At 34.8% G+C, this 21,355-nt stretch overlaps 1 protein-coding gene across 13 annotated transcripts in view; it reads right to left on the bottom strand.

The window, feature by feature from the left end:
• The window catches only part of LOC131428472 (uncharacterized), a 135,617-nt gene that overhangs the window by 1,188 nt on the left and 113,074 nt on the right, over positions 1-21,355 (bottom strand). For 11 of the 13 annotated variants that reach the window (XM_058592442.1, XM_058592449.1, XM_058592443.1 and 8 more), the window contains 3 exons: positions 17,679-17,870; positions 17,464-17,599; positions 15,926-16,752 (listed from right to left, as the gene is read on the bottom strand). In XM_058592442.1, coding sequence (XP_058448425.1) covers positions 16,698-16,752; positions 17,464-17,599; positions 17,679-17,870 — 383 coding nt within the window. In that variant the 3' untranslated portion in view covers positions 15,926-16,697. Of the gene's footprint in view, positions 1-78; positions 8,256-15,925; positions 16,753-17,463; positions 17,600-17,678; positions 17,871-21,355 lie in introns of those variants that run through there. The other 2 variants (XM_058592452.1, XM_058592453.1) reach the window with 2 other exon arrangements.

Consider the following 21,355-nt stretch of genomic DNA (forward strand, 5'->3'; position numbering starts at 1 on the left):
AAATAAGATTGTAGTTAATTTCAAGCATTTCAAAGCGAAAAAAATCTGACGTCAGTCGTTGACCAAAATGCTTGCACATATTTTTAAATCAACTGTTCACTTTTTATTGGTCAAACATTATACATAATAACAATATCTTAAATTTTCTCATTTCTGTTTTTTTTCTTCAGTTTTCATTGCATATGCTACAGTTTCTCGCCGTTTGTTTTCAGACGAATTTGTTTGTTGTTTTGGAATTCCAATTCATTTAAACCAGTTGTTTGGTACTTCTCTATTCACGTTTAGCTCCTGTATAATCTCAATTCACAAATAAAACTAATAAACGGTACTCATAAGATACGATCAACCGATAATTTTTCGCATTAACAAACATGTATAGTTTAGCAGCTCAGGTGTTCGGTTTAGGTAAGAGTGCTCAATCGATTATGTGTTGTGTTTAGCTTAGTATCTCTGGCCGGCGAAATAATCAAATCTTTATACAGTCAAATTATGAACACTAACAGTAGCGAATTATGCGATAAACTCGAATAAGTGGGTTTGTTTCATTCGGCTTCTGCTTGAATCAGTATACTGAAATTATCGTGACCAATGACTGACTTACTGTATTGTTGTTCTTTACTTTTTTTCGTTTTCTATTTTGCTTATAATTAATCATTTTCTCCTGTTCGTTTTACTTACGTCAACTAGCAAAATGTGTGGTATTAAGTAATATTTCAACAACTCTGGTTTCACAATTAATAATAATTAAACAATCAAATGTTTATGTCATTCCTATTTTTTACTGCTGTTGTTGTAGGGTCTGTTTGTTTCTCATAATTTATAATAATTTTTTGTTCGATCAATTGCGTGCTTCTAAAAATGTGTACCGTTTATTTGCGACTTTTTCGAGTAAACTTTTAATATCTCTGTTCACATGTTTCATTCTTCGTTCATTTCGGTTTTAGTTGCTTGCTATAGTTTGGGGAAGTGCAATAGTTTCATTTTATAAGGTTTTGTGTTTTGTTTGCAAGTATGTTTACGGCCTACATCGAACGTGATTATTTTGATTGAAACTATTTGCGTTTCCTCCTCGACGTATGACACTACGCGTGTGTATCAATTGTGTGTGAGCATGTAAAAATGAATGCATAACATGTATGTTTTATTTGCTTGCTTGCTGTTTTCGACAAGAGTTGTTCTCGTGCGATAATATGGTGTGCGAATGTCATAAACAGTGCCTTTCTCGATGCGGAAATCCGACACTTGTCCGGTGCGTGGGTGGTGTGTGTGTGATTGATTTATATACATTACACGCGTATTAACGTCAAAAATATCGTAAGAGAATTTTTCCGTGAACACAACCGACAAACATGTGGGGTTATAAACTACAATTTTCCGAATTTCTCTCGTACACTGCGATGTATTGTAAAATCAATACTTTTGGGTTTTCATAGAAGAGGAACATTTGGAGTTTTTTTTTGTATATTTTGTCTTCTTAGTTCGAGCAGCTTACCTTCACGTGAAGTGCAATGCTTAGAAACGAAAATTGTAAAACATGTAACAAACAGGCATTAGGATTGTGTGAAATAATTTGTGTTTAGCGCTTGTCAATGGTTGTTCGGATGATCAAACATGTACTAACAAAACAATGCGTCTTCAAACTAAAGTATAGTAGTTAAACAAACTATAAACTCTGATCCGTCTATATTCTAACAGATTTTTCTGATCAATTGTTTTCTGATAGCTATTGACTATTTTTGCACAACTTAATTATCTACAACATCGTTTCCGCTCCAAATTTCCAATGTAAAGGTCTCCGATAAAAGTAAGCAGATCTTTACCAGCTTTTTTTCGAATGGTAGCCACGATAAAACTTGCTTGTGTCAAGTCAGTTCTATTACAAAATCCAATTCATAAGAACTGATACAAACAAGTCTATGAAAATCAATCCGCTATGGAAATCCACATTCAATCAATAGCAAATTCACGAGAAAGAAAATTATTTCCTATTTTAGCATTCAATGTTAATGTGAAGTTCTCAGATTTTACGAATAAATTATAAGCGACAGTATTGAAGCTCGCAAGCATACAAGCACAGAGAACGGACATCCAAGGCCCTTACACGAGCATAATTTTTTTCATTTTTAATGATGACTAAGTAATGATGTATTTCGAATTTGATAGAAATCTCGTCATTACTGCACCATTACACGTTCATTAAAATGATGTTATTTTTTAGTAATGACATTTTTAATGACTCGAGTAAGGGCCGCTAATGTGTGTAAGAAAACAATTCTCCTGTAGAGGCGCTTCGAGCAGCCCAGTAATCCCTTATGGGCTCTTGCGCTCGAGCTTTCATACAATGGTAATTCATGCGAGCAAAATCGTACGCAACGGAGATTTTTAACGGATTTTTACTCGATGCTTAACACAGCTTTTTTGAAAAAAAAAGTTTTCACTAGCTTGGATGTCTGTTCTCTGTGATACAAGTATGTAAAAAATACTGTCAAACTTGCGCGAGCGAAGGTAGTAGCATTGCCCTTCCACAAATCTTGGTTCATTTCTAAATCTGCGTTGAAGAATATCTGCAATTTGTTTTAGAAATTAAGATACAGACAACCCTGCAGACCTGCAGTCGAATTCCGGTCACAAAATTTCTTGAGAGAAAAGAAAATTGCCAAGAGAATTGGCCTATTTTTTTTTAATTCGGACGTCAAGTTTAAGTAGAAATTTTTTGACACTTGAAAAAGAAAAAAAATTTTTTTTGGAAAGAAATTCTGACAGTCATTTTAGTGATAAAATCCAGCAAAACTATTGAAAAATTATTACATAGAAACAATGGAGGCATTATTTGGGCAGTAGTATCTGCAAAACAGATGTAACCGTAGACAAGAGAAAATTAAGCTGCTTTGTTACCGTCGATTTTAAGGTATATTAGAAATCCGATCGAAGAACCAGATGGCAACATTGAGAACTTTGTTTATTAACTTGTTAGATCAACCTATTAATACAATTCCTCTCCATTTGCCCGATCTACCCAAAACTAGGAAAATTAGCTAAACTTGATGACTAAAAGAATTGTCTTTCGAAAGCTCTTTCGCTCTCCTTTTCTTTTTCAACTTTCTCTTGAACTTGACGGGAACTCCAAATTAAGAAAATTGGCGAAATCTCTTTATAATTTCCAGAAATATTCTGCCCGGAGCTGAACTTCTAAACTCATTGAAAAGAAAGCACAATTTTGTGAAGAGATTTTATGGTGTTCTTCTCTTCAAGAAAATTGTGATAAATTTCTTCTGCCATTCGGCTGCTGGTTCAAAGCCAATGTCGTAAAAGCAATGAAACGATGAATTTTAAAAGTAACGCGCAACCAAATTGCCTAAAATTGTCACGCATTCTCAATTAATGAAACCAATCCAACAGCCTCATTTTCAATATTTTACTGTCTCATTCGTAGATGACCGACACCAGAACAAACGAAGAGGAACGAAGCATTTTCGTTTCTCATTGAAAAAAGTGAGAGTATAATTGCCAACGTCACTCTTTCCTCTATGACAAGACAAAACCAAACTAACGTCTGCAGGCAACATAAGCAGAATTTCATTTATTCATTTATTCATCGATGTATTGAAAATCTGTGACGCTTGGCTATAAAAAGTGACCTAAATATGACAATCCGAAGTAATTACACCCCAGAACCTATTTGGAAACCAAAACTACTACAGATTCGAGCACCAACAGGTAAAAGTCATTGTGAAACCGTTTTCTGTCATTTTCGATTCTCAAAGCTTCGGTTGAAAATCGACACTGCATACTACGGGATTTTCACTAAAAACCGGAAATGACTCAAAAGAGCAAATGAAAGAAAGAGCACAATTTTGAAACTACTGTTCCGCTTATGTCATTGAATAGACATGGATTTCGTTCTCATAGTTTGCAAGCGAACCTAAGAGTGACATTTATTTCTCGTTATGTTTATCTATTTTGAGTCAATGAAAATGACTTTTATTAGCTTTGACCAGAACCTAATTTGTAATCCAAAGTTCATATCATTTAATTTTAATTGACACAATGACGTTGACATCAAACGCACATGTGCTGCTCGTGTAGAGATGATATTTTCAACAAGAGCTGTCAAATTGGTAGAAAAAATATAAACCAGGTAATAAAAACAATTCCAGATTAAAACGGGACAATTAATTTGAAAAATCATTGCAGAAGTAGAAGAAAAAGTTTGTCGATCACGATTCTTCGTGCGAAAACTAAAGTTTATTTAAATCGTACATTATACTGGGTTCAACAGCATTTTTCAAGCCGTCGGAAATAGTAAGTAAAGTATTAAAAATAAATGGTACTCGATTGTTAAACATTCTGATACTGGTTTTTATTTAAACAATGTTCTTAGAATAAAAACTAACCTAACAAATTTAAACATTTCGGGAAACTATCAATGTTTATTAATAGCTTCAACTAGAAAAAAACAGTACTTTCAAATAAATGTTCTACCCTCACGAGTCCATTTTGATTATTATCTATTTGTATTATAAAACAACGAAAAATTCATCTTTTTCTTAATGTCAGTTTTCATACGCAGATGCCGCTACCGAAAATTCCGGCAATATGTCAATAAAATATATAAATTAAATTATTGAATTAGAATATGGCTCATTGCTACATTTGACAGAATACATGGACTGCGTTCACTTCCTATTCCATAGCACTTCATTACACAGCGCTTCTGTACACTCTAATGTCGTTTTCGCTTGGAAAATCTGAAACTAACCCAGGATAGTTTCATCAAGCGAACACTTTTCACGAAACTGTGTTGGTTTCGCACTTAGCAACGGGGGTGTGAGCAAACCCGATATAAAAATCAGGTTCGAAACAGACTCGACTTTCAGTTCGAATACTTTGAAACTAGGTTCGAAACTGGTTTCAAGCAAACGATTTGACAGCAGTTAGGATGGAAACTGGGCCAGGCTTGGCATCAAACGAAAACGACATAACAGTAACAAAATCTGCGACTTAATTTTTGAAAAAATCTGAAGCCTTTCACGTGTTTCACAAACATTTTAGCTATAACCAAAATAATACAAGAAAAGTGTTTCAAAACATGTTCCAAAACAATTTGCAAATTGGATCGAATGCCCAATGATGGGCGATTTATTAATTGCGTAAAGTCGCCATAACCTAGTTCAGTTTTTGCAATGACTGAGTGGAAACATCTATTGGAGAAGCCAATTTAATGAAAAACGTACAGAAAAGATGATTTTTTGGCATTTCATTTGGCTTCTCCAATATATATTTTTACTCAGTCATTGCAAAAACTGATTTATCAGACGTTGGTCCAACATCGTTCAAAGAAGAAAGATTTTTTCTTAGAGTGTATGGCTTTAAAATTATCACTTCCAGCCAGAGTTACCATGTTAGTTTTTCAAAAATCTGTCTCAGACTCAAAAATTCATCTGCATTTGTCTGTATCTAACTATATACAAAGAAATTTTGACCGGGCTTTTTTTTCAGTGAGCAAAAATGAAAGGTATCACCACCTGGTTTGTTAGAATATCTGTCGAAATCAGAAAAATCTGGCATTAAATCAGGAATAATGGCAACGCTGCTTCCAGCTCTTTCCTTAGCAGCAGTAAATGTAAGTTGATTGAAATCGAATTACGACTATGAATCGATTACTCGATTATTCGTTCGATAAAATCTGTTTTCGAATTAATCGATTATGCTGATAATCGAGTATTATTTTCAAACAAATGGTTTGAATTTCAGTCGACTATCGGGATTATTAGTCGAAATTCCGTCATCCTTAGACTCGTTTGCAACATAGCAGCGTTAAATGAGAATAACTTATCACTTCTTTTGTTTGGTTAATCCATTCCAATTATCGTACGCGCATGGTAACACGATTCACGTTGCAGAACTTTTACCTTTCTGGATGGCAAGAAACGATGTTTTCAAGTTTAATTTTGGTTTCTCATAACTTCTTATAATCTTATCTAGATAAAGCGCTTTTGTTAGTTTTGCCATACTTCTTCTACATCGTGGGATACTTGTCTGGAGCGACGGGACAGCTTTTTTTCCTTTTACTATTAGGTTTGATCCAATTTATTGATGATCGTTTTTTTTTACCAAAGACGATTCGAAAATATGACATAATTTACATTATAAACAGTTTTATCTACCCAAATAAGTTTCGGATCCTTATAGAAAAAGAAATGTACAAATTCAAAAGAACAACCATATACAATGAGAAAACTTAAATTTCGAACCGTATTCCATCATGCGCTGTTAGTTATGTTCGCAAGATTGCATTGTTCTAGTATAATTTTAATTTACAATATGTACAGTCAATTAAATTGCGTTCAAGATTCTACAAATTTTTTGTTTTTTCTTTCTTCTCTTGTTCAGCAATGCCTTGTTTGCAATATATTAATCATCGAGTTGCTTTTAGGTCTGTCTCGTCTAGTACAAAAATATTCAGATATTCTTTGCATCATAGAAATTATAGTAGTTTCAATTTTTGAAAATATTTCAAACCCCTGCAAAAGAGTTGATCTGGCTCACGTATTATTATTTCTTCATTTTAACCGGTTAGTTTGGATTCATGAAATTTTAGTTGATAGTATACAATATCCGGCTCACGTCAGGAGTTTGGAGAGTAGAAAATAGCTGCCATTTTCAAAAGTGGCAAATAATTGAATTGAAATTGAGAAAGATCAGCAGCTGTGATCGATACCAACACGAATTAGAAAGCAAATTATTGAAGTTGGTATGTCAACTAATTGTTTAGTTTAGTAATGGTTAAAACAATCAAAGATCTGTACACAAATTTTCGATCGATTGGCGTTGAAAGTTTGAAAATAATTTTGAAAAATAAAAAAAAATAGAGAGAAACGATGTAGCAATATTATCATAATCTGTTTCAAGAGCTGTGGTTAGTTATAGGAATGATTATGAATATTGTTTGTTGCTGCTTTCAAGATATAGATCGCCTTTCTCGAAAAGCGATCTAACTCCTTTAGAAATATTTAAAAAGGAACGGACGAAAATTTTACTAATGTTGCTTCAATACGACAGAGCTCAATTGCATGAATATTTTCGGATATTTCTAACAGAGGCTTTTTTCCCACGTGAGAGCTTTATGTACATCGTAAGACCAGCATCTGTAGGCTCGTGTTTGCTCACGTATTACCGGCTGCATTTCTACGTGATATAATATTTAGTCTTTGTTCGCCTAGTTTTGCTTCAGCATATGTTTTTTTCCGATGGTTTTCTTACAAAACATCTTACTGCGACGAATCTTTTAATTATCCTATACAAACGGCGTGTTTAAGCTACTACTTCTTAGATTCATGATACCATTAATTAGTTATCACTAAATTTATGACGATTTATCTTGTTGTATTTTTATTAATTCGATCGAAAAACATTTCTCCTTCTTTTATACACCGTAGATTGGTTCCTACACTGAAAAGACGATCCAAAAGCGATCCCGGATTGAACGACCGCCGGATCCCAACCGACTGACTGGCTTTTGTTTTCTTCATTCTCGTGTTTTTTTGGTAGTATGGAAGTACAGACTCTTCAAATCAATCGAAGTTGATCACAGAAATCGAGACTTAAATTATTTAAAGCTTTCAAACATTTTTAGTAAGCATTCGATCGGATTGGGGCTGGCAAAAATCATCGGCTCCAGATGCGGTTCTAAAAGAAGGGCTCTTCTATACTGAGGGCATCAATGGCTTATGTTTCTAGTTCCTATCTTCGAGTGTGTTGTCTCAACGGGTTCATCGGTATGGGTATGGGCCCAATCAGGCAAGAAAAGTTGACAGGCTTTTTGCTACGATAAATTTACTGGTGGGTTTTTAGTTTGATGGCACAAATCGGTACTCATGCAGTTTATACTTTGAGCAGGATTTGTCAGCCAAACTAGCCGTTTTTATTCAGCTTCTATCGGGTGTTTGTTTGGATATATTCGCTTTGTCCACTTGGTGTAAGGTGTCTCGAACATTGTATAGTTTAAGACGTAAACCACCTGCCTTTAGAAACGATTTTTTTAGTTTTTCTTGTCATTTCTGTTACGTTTACTCTAAATTTTTACCGGCATTTCCATCGTAGTCTATTAATTATAATAATAATCTCTTTTCACTTCGTTAATCTAAGTACTATTTTTATAACTAAGCTTTATTCAACAATTTCTCAAAGAGTTTTTCTAGCAGTACAATAGAATTTGTTATTAGTTATAGTTCCGCGAGCTTTTTCGCCTTCTCCTGTCAAAATTAATCACGACGGTTAGAAATTACAGCGCAGCACAGTAGGGTAAGAAAAGAGAGTAGTTAACATTAGGAATGTGTCATCAGTTTTTAGTTGATAGTGGAAATGGATAGTAAAAATGTTCGCTGTAAATGTTTGACCAACGGAAAGAAAACTGAATATAAATTAAAAAAAAAATACTTCAATTTAACTATGTAATGAGTATGAGTTTCAAGATTTTGTATGATATGATGACCGAACGCATAAAATATAGATTCGTCTTAACGAATGACTGCAGAGCTACCACATTCAATTATGGGTTCGTAAAAAAATTGATTTTGTATTTTTTTATTCTAAAAAAGTTTCATTGAGCGGAATACTGTATGAAACATATACAACTATTACAAAAGATAATCTCATAAGTATTTCGGATAATAAAATAAAATATTTTCAGTGTAAATATCTTTTAACTTCATTCAAAAAAGGTAAAACAAGAATATGTGTAAATCAGTCAAAATTTCCTGTTTTCTTTTACAAGTTCCATTCACAAATAAAAATGAAAAAAAGTCACCCAAGCTTCTTTTTAAGCGAATTTGAATTGTCGGGCTGATTCGATTAGAGTGCCTAAAACCAGAGTGACAACATTTTATCCGTAATGTTGGCAAAAATTCACAACGTTTAATCCGAAGTGTAGTTAGTTTTGATTAGCTTTACATTCCAGGCCGTTTGCTCGCTTGGAACAAAGCTGTCATTTCAAACGAACAGCTGTCGTTACTCTGAGATTGCAGGCACTCTAGATTCCATCAAGTTTTGCACAGCCTCCTTGGTCACTCTCCTCACCAAACTCACGCTCTTCGAACATAACTCATGGTTTGAGTTGCGATTACTCAAATTCATAAACAGAATATGACAAAATTTGAGTGAAATTTACTCAGGCCATGAGTTCTCTCGCTTTTAGTCATACATTAGAGTAAGCGTTGTTTTCAAACATTTGATTGAAAAAAATGCTTCTTGCAGTTCAGTGTATTTTCATTATCTGCATATTCTAATCGAATTTGTAAATTAAAGAATACGTCGTTTTTCATTGCCGTTTTTATATCCGGTTTTTGAAACCAGAAATCATCAATTATAGTTGATTTCAATAGAAATTTTGTTGTTTCAATTATGCTAAGTGGATATCAAAATCAATTTTGACTCCAAACCAATCAAAAGAAAACGATTTTGAATCAGTTTTTCTGTGCTTCAAACAACTCAATTTTAAGTACATTGCACCCAATTTGGGGGTTCCGTTCAATAAACTTTATTTTTTAGGTAAAGTGGCTCTAGATAGTTTCTGTAAGGCACGTGCAAAAAATACTTAAATATCAGTTATATTTACTTTTGAGTCAGTTGAGTCGTATTGACTCAATGTCTGGTTGATACGGTTTACTTAATTTTAGCTTATTGGACGAAACTTTCGCTGTTGGGTGGGTTTGCTTTTTGTATTTTGACAACAATTGATGGAACGAATGAAAGAAAAGATTCAAAAGAACTCAAAATTAAGTAAAAAGAAGTCAAACAATAGGTAGTTTTTATTTTCCGTGCATTCAAAAGAAAGAAAAATGACTTTAACTAGTATTCCATGTATATAAACATTAACGAAGAAGAATTTCTTTATTTTGAGTGAAAGGAACTCAAATTTTGAAAAATATTTTTTTCTTAATTTGTATAAAAAAACTCAAATTTTGACTGCTTCGTTCCTTAACTCAATTTTGAGTTATGTCACTCAATTTTGAGTTATGTTCAATGAGTAGATCACCAGTTTGTCAAGAACTGCATCTCGCTGACAATTGTCTTTGGTGTCTTCTCGAGGCCCAATATTTTGACGTGAATAAGTCTCATTCCACTTTACCTTCTGAGAGAGTGATAATATCTCTTGTACTTAACGTATCAATATAGTTTTTGGTCCATGTCATAGACAGAGCCTAAAATTGTCATAAGGGATGTCGGAAATTTCGAATTACTCGATTATTTCAAAATCGAGTATTATTTTGAAACTAATCGATTGAAATTAATTCGATTATTCGGGTTATTATTCGATTACTCGATTATTCATTCGATTATCAATATGAAATTTTTTTGATTATTCGATTAGCTCAATAATCGAGTATTAGTTTTAAGTTAATCGATTAAATATTACTCGATTATCTGGGTTATTAATCGATTACTCGATTAATAGATCGATATTGCGACATCCCTAATTGTCACGTATTTTCAATGAAAGAACGAAATCTAACAGCCTTATATTCGTCGTCTCACTGTAAAATCCGACTTTTGAACAGAGTCCCAGAGACCACTCGACTCAGTTCGTCGAGTACGCAAAATGTCTGTGTGTGTATGTAACTATTTTATGCACTAACTTTTCTTGGAGACATCTGAACCGATCTTCACAAACTTTGATTTACATGAAAGGTTTTGTGGTCCCATACAAATTTCTTGAATTTTGTTTGAATCCAACTTTCGGTTCCGGAGTTGTGAAGTAATATGTGCATAATAATGAAAATATGTGTCATAGCTTTTCTCAGATGACCGATGTTTACAAATTTTTCAAATGTCATCTGGTTCCGATTTCCGGTTCTGTAGTTATAAGGTAAAGTGTGCTCAAAATTTTATACCATCACTTAAAGGGATGAAACGAAACGTAAAACAAATTCTAAATCGGCCTCAAAACAACTCCAATCGGTAGTCATTATTAGTAGACGGTCAAATAAACCGATTCCGGTATTCTTTTACTAATCCAAGAAAATTAATTTGAAGTCTTCCACAGTATTTAATATGATAGTAAGATTAATATGAAAAAGACATCATTACACCACTAGGTGGATTAAAACAGGTTTTTACTGTCGCGTTGGTAAATGATCGTTTTCGACGAAAACGAAGGGAGAGCAATAATTTTCGTCTTTCACTTTAACAGAAGCGAGTATCAATGGCAACATTGCTCGTTTCCCTACGACAAGACGTGCATGGAAATTTGGTCACATTTCAATTCTCAATATTTCTTGAATTGATTGAAATCAGTGAAGTTTTGCTATAGAGTCTTACACTCTAGAACCTCTTTGGAAACCAAAACTAGACACGAGCAACCAACCAAAACTGTCATTATCGATTCTCGAATCTGAAAACCGAAAATGAATGAAAGAGTAAACATAACTATGAGACTACTGTTTAACTTGTGCAAACGGAGCAGAAAGTGAAAATCTCCTGTGATGGTTTCACCCGGTTTTAAGAGCTCGTAGTAAATTGTTATTCATCTTTGAAGTTTTTTGTTTTCCACCATCATGTTTGTCTTCGACATCGAAATCACCATTTTTAAAACGTTGAAACCACTCCCGACACGTTCTTTTACTCAGAGCAGCATCACCGTAAGTTTCTGAAAGCATTCGATGCGCTTCAGTTGCATTTTTTTCGAATTGTAACGGAAAAGTAAAACTTCCCGCAAATGGCGAGAATTGGGCACATAAACAGACATTTTCGAGCGTGAATAATACGAAAACACGAACAACTGTCACTGAAACGGCGATAACAATTCGTTAGGCACTGTACACACTCACTTTAAATGCATTATCAGCTATGGATTTTAACCAGCCTCAGCCGATACAGCCACCTATCGGAAAACGGCGGAAGCAAAGTTGTACACCTGATATCTAAAATGTTTTGGATCAAAGAGAAACAATCACGACGCGCGTTTGCCTTTCTCGTACTCGGACGACGGTTTTGATGTAGTGGGCGACATTTCATTCTCGCGTTATCTACTGGGCAGGTTAAACGTCAATCAATAAGTTTTCTTCTGTCAAAATTTTATGACATACAGTTTAATTGGAGTGTTGGTTTATTATGCTTGTAGTGAAGTTTCTTTAACAAAACTGGAACACTATTTTTAACGAAAACAAAAAAGACGGGTGGTTAATATCAGAGACATAACTGGATGACGTGAATACAAGCAAAAGCTGACATGCTTCATCAATACATCCAAATATCCACTAAATATCAATAACAGTTCTCATAAGTTTATTTGATTGTGAACCCGGACTCTAGACCTGGAACAGAGTTTTGATTGTGGATTCTGAAACTGAATGATGCAGTTTTGTATGTGGAACTGAGTACTTAACCTAGATCTGAAAATTTTCTTCTATGATACTGGTTGATATCGAACATTTAAGAAAAAATTAATTTCAAGTTACTTATGTTATCTCATATGACTGAAAATTTTATCATAAATTGCTGACCATATTTTCGATGACATGCTACAAAAATTATGTTGTCGTGTAAGAGGACACAACGAAAGATATTCACGATTAAGTTCTACTCACTCTTGAACAACATTTTTGAAAATGCGCCCCATATTAAAGCAAAAGAAATCGCTTAATAAACACTATTCGAGCTCGAAACAAATAAAACATTATTGACAGGTAAGCTTAATTCAGAAGTGGTCGAGCAAACACTGATGATGCTCCACGCTCAGGTCGTCCAAATTAAACTGTTGTTACGAAAACCGTCTTGAAAGTTCATTCCGTCGTTATGAAAAATCGTAAAGTTAATTAGCAGGAGATAGCTGATACCGTAATGAAAGAAGTGTGTTAAGAATTTTTCATGAGCATTTGAGCATCAAAAAGTTGCTTGCAAATGATTGTCACGTTTGTTCACGGCTGATCAAATGCACCGTGTCACAGAGTGATCGTTATAATGTCTAAATTCCATGAATTGCTATCGCATCCTCATTATTCGCCAGATTTAACCCTCAGTGACTATTTTCTGTTTATTTGTTTCTTATGATTTATCTGACATAATTTGTCCTAATGAATAAAGATCAATAAACTAAGTACACTAAAATTAATTATCACGATACACAATATGAAAAAGGTCAAGTAGGCGTTGATGAAACATACGGGACGACATATTAAAATCTAAATACTGAAACAATTCGTTCAATCACGTATAGACTGAGCGAAAAGGTTCGTGCTGTCCATAAACCGAATTCCTTGATTCCAGGAGCAGAAAGTTGCAATGACGAAGTGATCTTTCCGGTGCGTAGAGACTTAACCGTATTAGCAAAGATGGGCTGTCAATATTCCCCAAAAGCAGTTAGGCAGCAAGTTATCAGATTTAAGAAAGAAGCTTGCTGGAAAGTGATATGCATCGAATGATGAGATCATCGCTGTGACTGAAGCGTTTTTTGAGGCTCACGAGAATTCGTGGTATATAAGTGATATACAAATTCTGGAACACCTAGAATACATTGATGAATAAAAATGATAATTTGGAAAAAGTATTGTTTTCTTTGTCAAAACTTATTGACCGACGTGTTATATAAGTTCGTATGACAATTTGAACGCCAATTAAAATTAATTATCAAACATTTTAGACTGTCTGCTGTTCCGTTAAGTTGAATTCAAGTATTTTAATATTGAATTTCGACATGATTTAAACTGAAACAGATTTGAATTGATTTGCACTTGTTCCTTGAAAGTGAAAAGAAATGCGACTAAAAACTCTTCTGTTCAATGTGTTAATTTTTATCAGTGGTCAAAGGGACAAACATTCTTTGCTACACTGAGGCAAATGTGCATGAGAGATTCATAAACATGCACAGAGAAAAATCTCGATTGTTTGAAACAACAAAACGATTACAATCCTTCATACTAAAAATAGTTGTTTAAAAAATCGAAAATTTCTATTCCGCTTGTATTAAACTAGAGCATGGTTACTCTAAAGAAATATTGGTTGTTTCAAGAAAACATTACTTAAATCAAACCAGAATTGTTATTATCACTATACAACAAAAAAATCGTTAGATTTACTCAGATTTTCGTTTTTTTTCTTCTGCGTGTAGGACTAATTAATTCTTGTAATCTTAGATTCTTGTAAAGCAAAGTCTTGGCCAGTGGAGTAAAATTTTATTCAATTCAATTGAAACCGAATGTGATACACACTGACGATCTCTCTAGTGCAGTAAAATTCACACTCTGACACACACAACGTTCGCTGACGTACCGAGCCGGCAGCATTAAGTTCATCAATCGATTCTCTTCAAATCAAAGCTCAGTTTAAGCACCGTCAGTTGATCTCTTGAAGTAGCAAAATATCTCTTTCAATAGTGTGAGAGCGGCCTTCAAATGAGGTTTATGTAAACATTCGAATTGGTTCGAGGTAATAGATGAAAGACAAACCAGGTAACTGAAAAATCAATTACAGAATACACATAAATTTATAGTTTCCTCCTTCAGTTTTAATTTTTAATACTTTAAATATCCATTTATAATTCTATTCATTCGAACTTGCTCGCTACCAAAAGCGAAGACAATGAAGGAGATAGACTACTTGACACTTGAAACTGAGCAAGCAAAACTTCAAATGACTAGGTACGATTATTCAACTGACGTCATAGTTTGGGAGCTTCACTTGAAAATGGCAGCGAAAGTCATATGAATTTGTATCGATATGCTGAACGTCATTGGCCATAAATTTTATTTTCATCTGATATCATTCGATTGAAAATGAAATTTCACCGCACTGGTCTGTGCGTTACATTCCGTTTGTGGAATCTGACCATTCTGTATCAACACACTTTGTAGCTGATTTATAGCGTACAGAATCATTGCATGGCTAGTGCTACGATTCTACTGACACTAAGAATCCTTCCAGGTCGGGGTTCGAACATACGATGACTGCTTTGTAAGACCTGCGCCCTATGCATTGAACCACCAAACCGAACTTAATGACATGTTTTTTGTGATCATAATCTTTTTACTGTAAAACTTTTCCTTTCGTGCATTTATTACGTTTGGCAATAACATGAAAAGTCACAATTTTGTCTTATTATGTCGTTATTAACAAACATGCGCATGAGGAAAGAATAATTTTGTTTGAGAAACTTCCGGTTATATTAAGACACGTTAAATCGAAAATTTAATTGTTTTCAGTCTAGTATTACGTTAAACTGTTAAAATTAGTATTTTTCTGCAATCAACATGTGTTAAGAATAGATCACAATGAGAAATAACCGAATTGCTTTTAATTGTAAAAACATGAAAAATAAATAATCATCGAAACTGGACTGATTGGGACACGAGTTGGAAAGAATTATAAGACTACGTCGAGTTAGAACGAAAGCATCAATTCCATTCCTTTCTTTGTCGTAGACAAACGTAGACTTTACGAAACCCCTCTCTCCCTTTCTGTTATGAGAAACGAAGAGCTTTTGTCATATTTATACATGGCAGAATCATGTGATACTTGTAATGCGTCAACGGTTTATAATGAATTATTGAGTGGAATAACAGTTCAACGCAAACTGTTGTGCAACGACGAGTCGAAGACGAAACACAGTGTACATGAATAATCTTACCGTTTACAAAAGCTGTCGGAATATTGAAGATTGGAAGAAAAAAATGTTTCCAGATAATCTTGGAATGTGTAGTGTTATTTGTAGTTTATTTTAAGCTGGGATGTGACAGAAAATTTATATTCATCAATCTTCGCAGCTTTATCATTTCGAACGAGGTGGACACTAGTCGGCAGACGGCGGATTTTTTTTTGATAGAAAAGGTCGATGTTCCGTGATCTATTGTGATAACCAATTTCTGTTTTTGGGCATTTTTATAAACATTAACGCAAGCTTAATCATGCAGAATTAAACAAACTACTTGGCTCGTTTTTATAATTCGAATAGTTTATTAGTTACCGAATTTCATTTTTCTTATAAATCAACCAGATCAAATGAATAGTGAAGCTATAACTACTACAGCTCACATTGGCTGTGTGTGTATGTGATTTTTTTGAACGTAACGTGATGGCAAACTAATCTGTGCAAAAGTTTAACAACGTTTTTTTTTCTTTTCGTTTTTTTACAACAGATCCAAGATGGCACCTAAAGGCACAGCTCTCAAATGTATATGATTACAATCTAGCTACCTTCCTAATATTAGTTGCATATTTTAATTTTATAAATTTAAAAATCTACCACGGTTTATTTTGGTGCAGGGATTAGCTTTGAGTGTCTAATTACTATTGTTTAAGGTGTTCTAAGGGACATAACGTGCAGAACTGGAATAAGAGTTTAACAATCGAAATGGCAAATTTACATCCTAGCATTAAAAAAGAGGACCATAGTGAACATTAAGGATCCACTAGGCGTAATGCATTTTCAGATTTGTTTTCAAGCAGTAAGTGTTGATGCTGAGTTGGATTCACATTCAATCCTGTAAAATGTTACGTCTGGTCATAGTCTGATATCGTGTACTGCCGTCGTGGAGTAATAATTTAGTGGTAAAACTTACTACTCGCCAACAATGAAATGCTTTACACAACTTGGTAAGTATGTAATAATTTTCCTACTTTTACATTGCAATTAAATGTCTTTGATTCGCACGAGAGAAATGAAAGAAAAAAATGGGACTTTTTTTAATTGTGGTGATCCAATTTTAGGACTTTCTTTGACGTAGCTCGGAAGCGTTTCCATTGTGACCATTTTTGTGTCTGAAAAGTGAATTGGAGAGAAGAGAAGAAAAATGTTCTTTGTAAGAACGAGTTGCATTTTTCGACGAAAATTTATACGCAACGGAACACCACGTGGTACACGAACACGAAACAAAATATTAGGTACATTTTTTTTTGTAGTAACGTTTGTGTTAGGATAGGTTATATACGGTGAAATCTACAAAATAGTGTTATTTTGAGAATGTTTAGTAAAAGAGAATAATTTAGAATGTTTGTTGGTTAGAAACACTAACATGCAATTTGGGTAGTTTGTTAAATTCTAAACCGGTCGTAAAAGAAAGCTGACAGCATTCATATTCATGTTATGGTAGGTACTAGTAGTGAGATATAAAAGTAACTAGGAATAAATGCCCAAAACAGAGATTTCTAACGATTTTTATAGCGAAACGATAAAACATCGGCTCGAAGCGACCTTTCGTTTTTTTTCACGAACTATACAATCTTTCCCTTCTGTTGAAATAAAATCATAGATAGTACACAAATAAAGTGAATTGTGATTTTCGCCGTGTGATCATGTGTATTGATACTATGATTAAAAAGCGATAAAGCGCTTTAACGATGCTAATAGAAGCAAAAATGTGAACGATTCAATCAAATCTTGTGATACAATGAGAAAACAAGTATACGTAATGGACGAACCTACTCTAAACAATTTACAAGATTATTACAAACGACTTTCCGTCTACTTACTGATCTGGACTCTGGTCGGTGTCACTTTCCTCGACTTCTGTCTTGTTGCGTCTTCTTTCACAAATTAAAATAATCGCACATAACACAACGACTTCGGCTATGATACCCAAGAAAACATACAGAGCCGCATATTTTCCTAAAAAAGTAAATTAATAATATTATTGGGTTGCTTTTTCTCACCTACCGATCCTGACAAAACGGCTTCTTATGCATACCTCGAATCCTGACGGTTATCGAGGCGTGGGCGGGCCTGCCCGAGACATCGGTGGCGTTGTTTCGACCCTCGCAGATGTATTCGGTGTAGTCGCTCATCGTGACACTTTCGATTGTTAGCCGAGCATTTTCGACACCCTTCTCGTCTTCGTTCAGGTGGATGTGATCCGTCGTCGTGGTGTAGGTTTTGTTACCTGCCAAAGCAATATGGGAAAGTAGTGTAATCTAGTTTCGATTCAACAATTGTTAAAATTTCATTATTTTTGATAATAATATTGTTTTTATGGCGCGAAATTTACATGCGTTCCGATAGCATTCGAGCTTTCGCATACTCATCATTTTGTACTCGAAAATTCGATACAGTTAGCAATTTTTATAAGGATCGAGTTTTTTTAAATTTCACATGAACGATAATTTACCAACAAAATATACATACAATATATATTTTCAATGACAATGGCTGGAGTCTAATATTAGTAAAATTATTCTTGGAGCTTGCACAGCACAAAGATAAAAATTTCTTGAGTTAGGCAAAACTTAAAGGAAACCATTAGACCGCAATCTACCTACTAAAGAAAGAGTCGATAATTATTGCGACAATGAAACTTGCGTAATTACTCGTATATTTGACTGAAATTAACACATTTTACATCCGCTTAGTACTGTAGTTTTCAGTGAAGTTTCGGTCAATATGACAGAAAATCCACAAACCGTTCAAAAAACCCGTTTTTGTTCACACATATATGTAAAATCCTGCGCCTTGGGCAAACTGATGAATATACTTCATTAAACCGTGTCATGGTTGGTACCAACGGCTCCAGAGACAAAAAAACAATGGGACTCCAAGGTAAGAACTGGAAGAACACCAAGAAACATTTCGATTTGGGATTTGACAACAAACTCGCTATTACGCTTATTACAAACATGTACAATGAACCATGGAAAACCTTTTTTTTTTGCACGGATGAAAAGATCAACTCGATTCAAGACAGGTTTTCGGAAAAAAGTGAAAGTATTTTTTGCACTTTCTTCAAATCGTGGTAACTTGGAAACTGTTATTTGTAAAGAAGTTGCAGGAAATCGTTCGGGTACTCCAAAAACATGCACCGAAAATACCGTTTTGAATGCTCTCCTTACAATTTAAAAACGGACCGGAAAAACTAAATAAATAAATGCAATATTTTCATGTTGTTATTACAACACGGAAAGAAATCCGTTCCTACTGTCATGATAAAAAAATATGAAACCAATCATTTTAATTTCTCATGAAGTCATACTAACACATGGGCTGAAAAGTCCCGGGTTTAACGTAATCTCCATCAACAGTAACGCAATCTTCTGCCTCAAAATAGGCCTTAGTTTCAGCGTTAACCTCTTCATTCGTGCGAGCATTTTTTCAGGTCTACGAACAGTTGGTAGTGGTTGGGAGCCAAATCTGGCGAATACGGTGGGTGTGGGCCTTGGCCAAACATTGCTCAGAATCATCAACACGTTCTCGTTTTTATTAAACAGTGAGCAAACGCGGCACCCACTCATGCAACATAAAGCTAACACGTTCTTTTGATATTTCTACCGATGTCAGCTAACTCACGCAACTTTATTTTTCGATCATTCAAACAATTTGGTGGATCTTTTATATGTTTTCTGGTGTAACCGCCTCATTTGGACGTCCACTGCGTTCTGCATCATCGGTGCCTCTACGACCACGTTTGAAGTCAGCAAACCAACGTTTTATTGCTGTTTCTGATGGATCGGAGTCTCCATAACACTTTTCAAGCCATTGCTTCGCTAGAACGGTATTTTTTTCCATCGAGAAACAGTGTAAAATTAAAACACGAAATTGTTTTTTATCCATTGTTCTAAAAGTAACAAAAGTAGCGTCACTCTTAGCACAATAACTCACAAACTAATGAATAGAATATCTTGAAATTTCAACTGTTGTATTGAAAGGTTAATATTAACTGAAAAGGGTGACTGCGATAAAACTAGCGTCATCTATGTGTCAGGCCCGGGACTTTTTAGCTCATGAGCAAAAGTCTTCTCCCATGAAAATGAATGATGGTCAAAAAATGCTTTACCGTCATTCAAAACTAGTAACACCAATTTTCTACCACTTCACTTTGAATCTTATGTCTCAAGTGATTCGATGGACTGCTTAATAGATCAATGGTAACGCACAAGGTAGAAAATGAAAAACAAAAACTACTTAAGATGTTTACTTGACCCTGAGGCAAATTCATTTCATAATAAGAAATTGTGTTTTTTACCCATCGGCTGATAGACAATTGACATATAAATGTGATTTGGCTATTGCTAGAATATTTCGAGAGCTAACGTAATCCGAAAAATAAATTCGACTATAAATTTGGAACACCTTTACTTTGCTCGACCACTTTGTTTAATTTGTTTCATAGATATAACAACACAGGCTCCATTGATCCACAAAATCAAAACCGGAGCAATGAACGCAAGTAAGCTTGTTATTTTGAGCGACGTCGTTCTTCAAAAAAGCAATATTTTAATTATAAATTAAAATGGATCAGATAAAAAAATGCGCAGTAATTTTAACTCTTTTTCTGTTCGAGTGCATAGCATTAGGGAGTGTATCGATAAGTAGCTAGCAACATTAAAACAGTTATTACAATGAAATGGCTTAATTTTTTTGTAGCGTGTTTTGCGGTGACATGTTTGTTTACATGTCAATAACAGCTGCGCAATCGATTGGTTTCGGTACGGTTTATCGTTTCAATGATGAGTCGAATTGATCCGGAAACGCGAAATAAAAAAAATAAAATTCTGCACACTTGGTGCTCGGAAAGTGAGGTCACGTACAACGAAATTGCAAAACGGGTGAAAGTGCACCACACCAGTGTCAAATATATTATCGAGAAGTTCGGTAAGACCCTTTCTATGAAGGATTTGTCCCGATCCGGTAGGAAAACGGGTCCCAGTCAGCCCGGCCGGGACTTAAAAGTGGTTGAGTACATCAGAAAAAACCCATCGGCGTCGACGCGGGATTTGGCCAAGCAGTTCAACACCAGCATCAGGATGATTCAACGGATCTAAGTTCGGAACTCCCTGAAAACGTACGAGAAACCGAAGGTGCCGACAAAGTCCCTGGTACAGCAAGTTCAGGCCAAAACAAGAGCGCGAAAACTGTATAACCGGATTCTACAGAATAAAGACGGATGCATCCTGATCGACGACGAAACCTACGCCAAGGAAGACTCTAGAGCGCTGCTCGGACCACAATATTATACGAAATCGGTGTACCAGGACCTGGACGACGCTGACACCACGGTGGCGATGGAAAAGTTTGGGCAGAAGGTGTTGGTCTGGCAAGCAATTGGTACCTGTGGTTTGCGGTCGTCGATTTTCTTCACGAAGGGCACAATGAACGCCAAGGTGTACGAGGAAGAATGTTTGAAGAAGAGAATGATGCCACTGTACAGAAAGCATAAGGCTCCTCCTCTCTTCTGGCCGGGTTTGGCTTTAGCCCACTATCGAAAACTGATGTCAGAATATGTTTTTTTCGCCTTTTTATTCAATAATCAATGTTGCCTACTACTTTTCGATACACTCCTTAGTTGAAATCGCTTAAAAAATTACGTTCAGCACATCATTCCCTATAATTCATAGTTGAAATCTTCATATTTCAAAACATAACGCCTGAATTTAT

The sequence above is a fragment of the Malaya genurostris genome, chromosome 2 (genome assembly GCF_030247185.1).
Source record: "Malaya genurostris strain Urasoe2022 chromosome 2, Malgen_1.1, whole genome shotgun sequence".
NCBI lineage: Eukaryota > Metazoa > Arthropoda > Insecta > Diptera > Culicidae > Malaya > Malaya genurostris.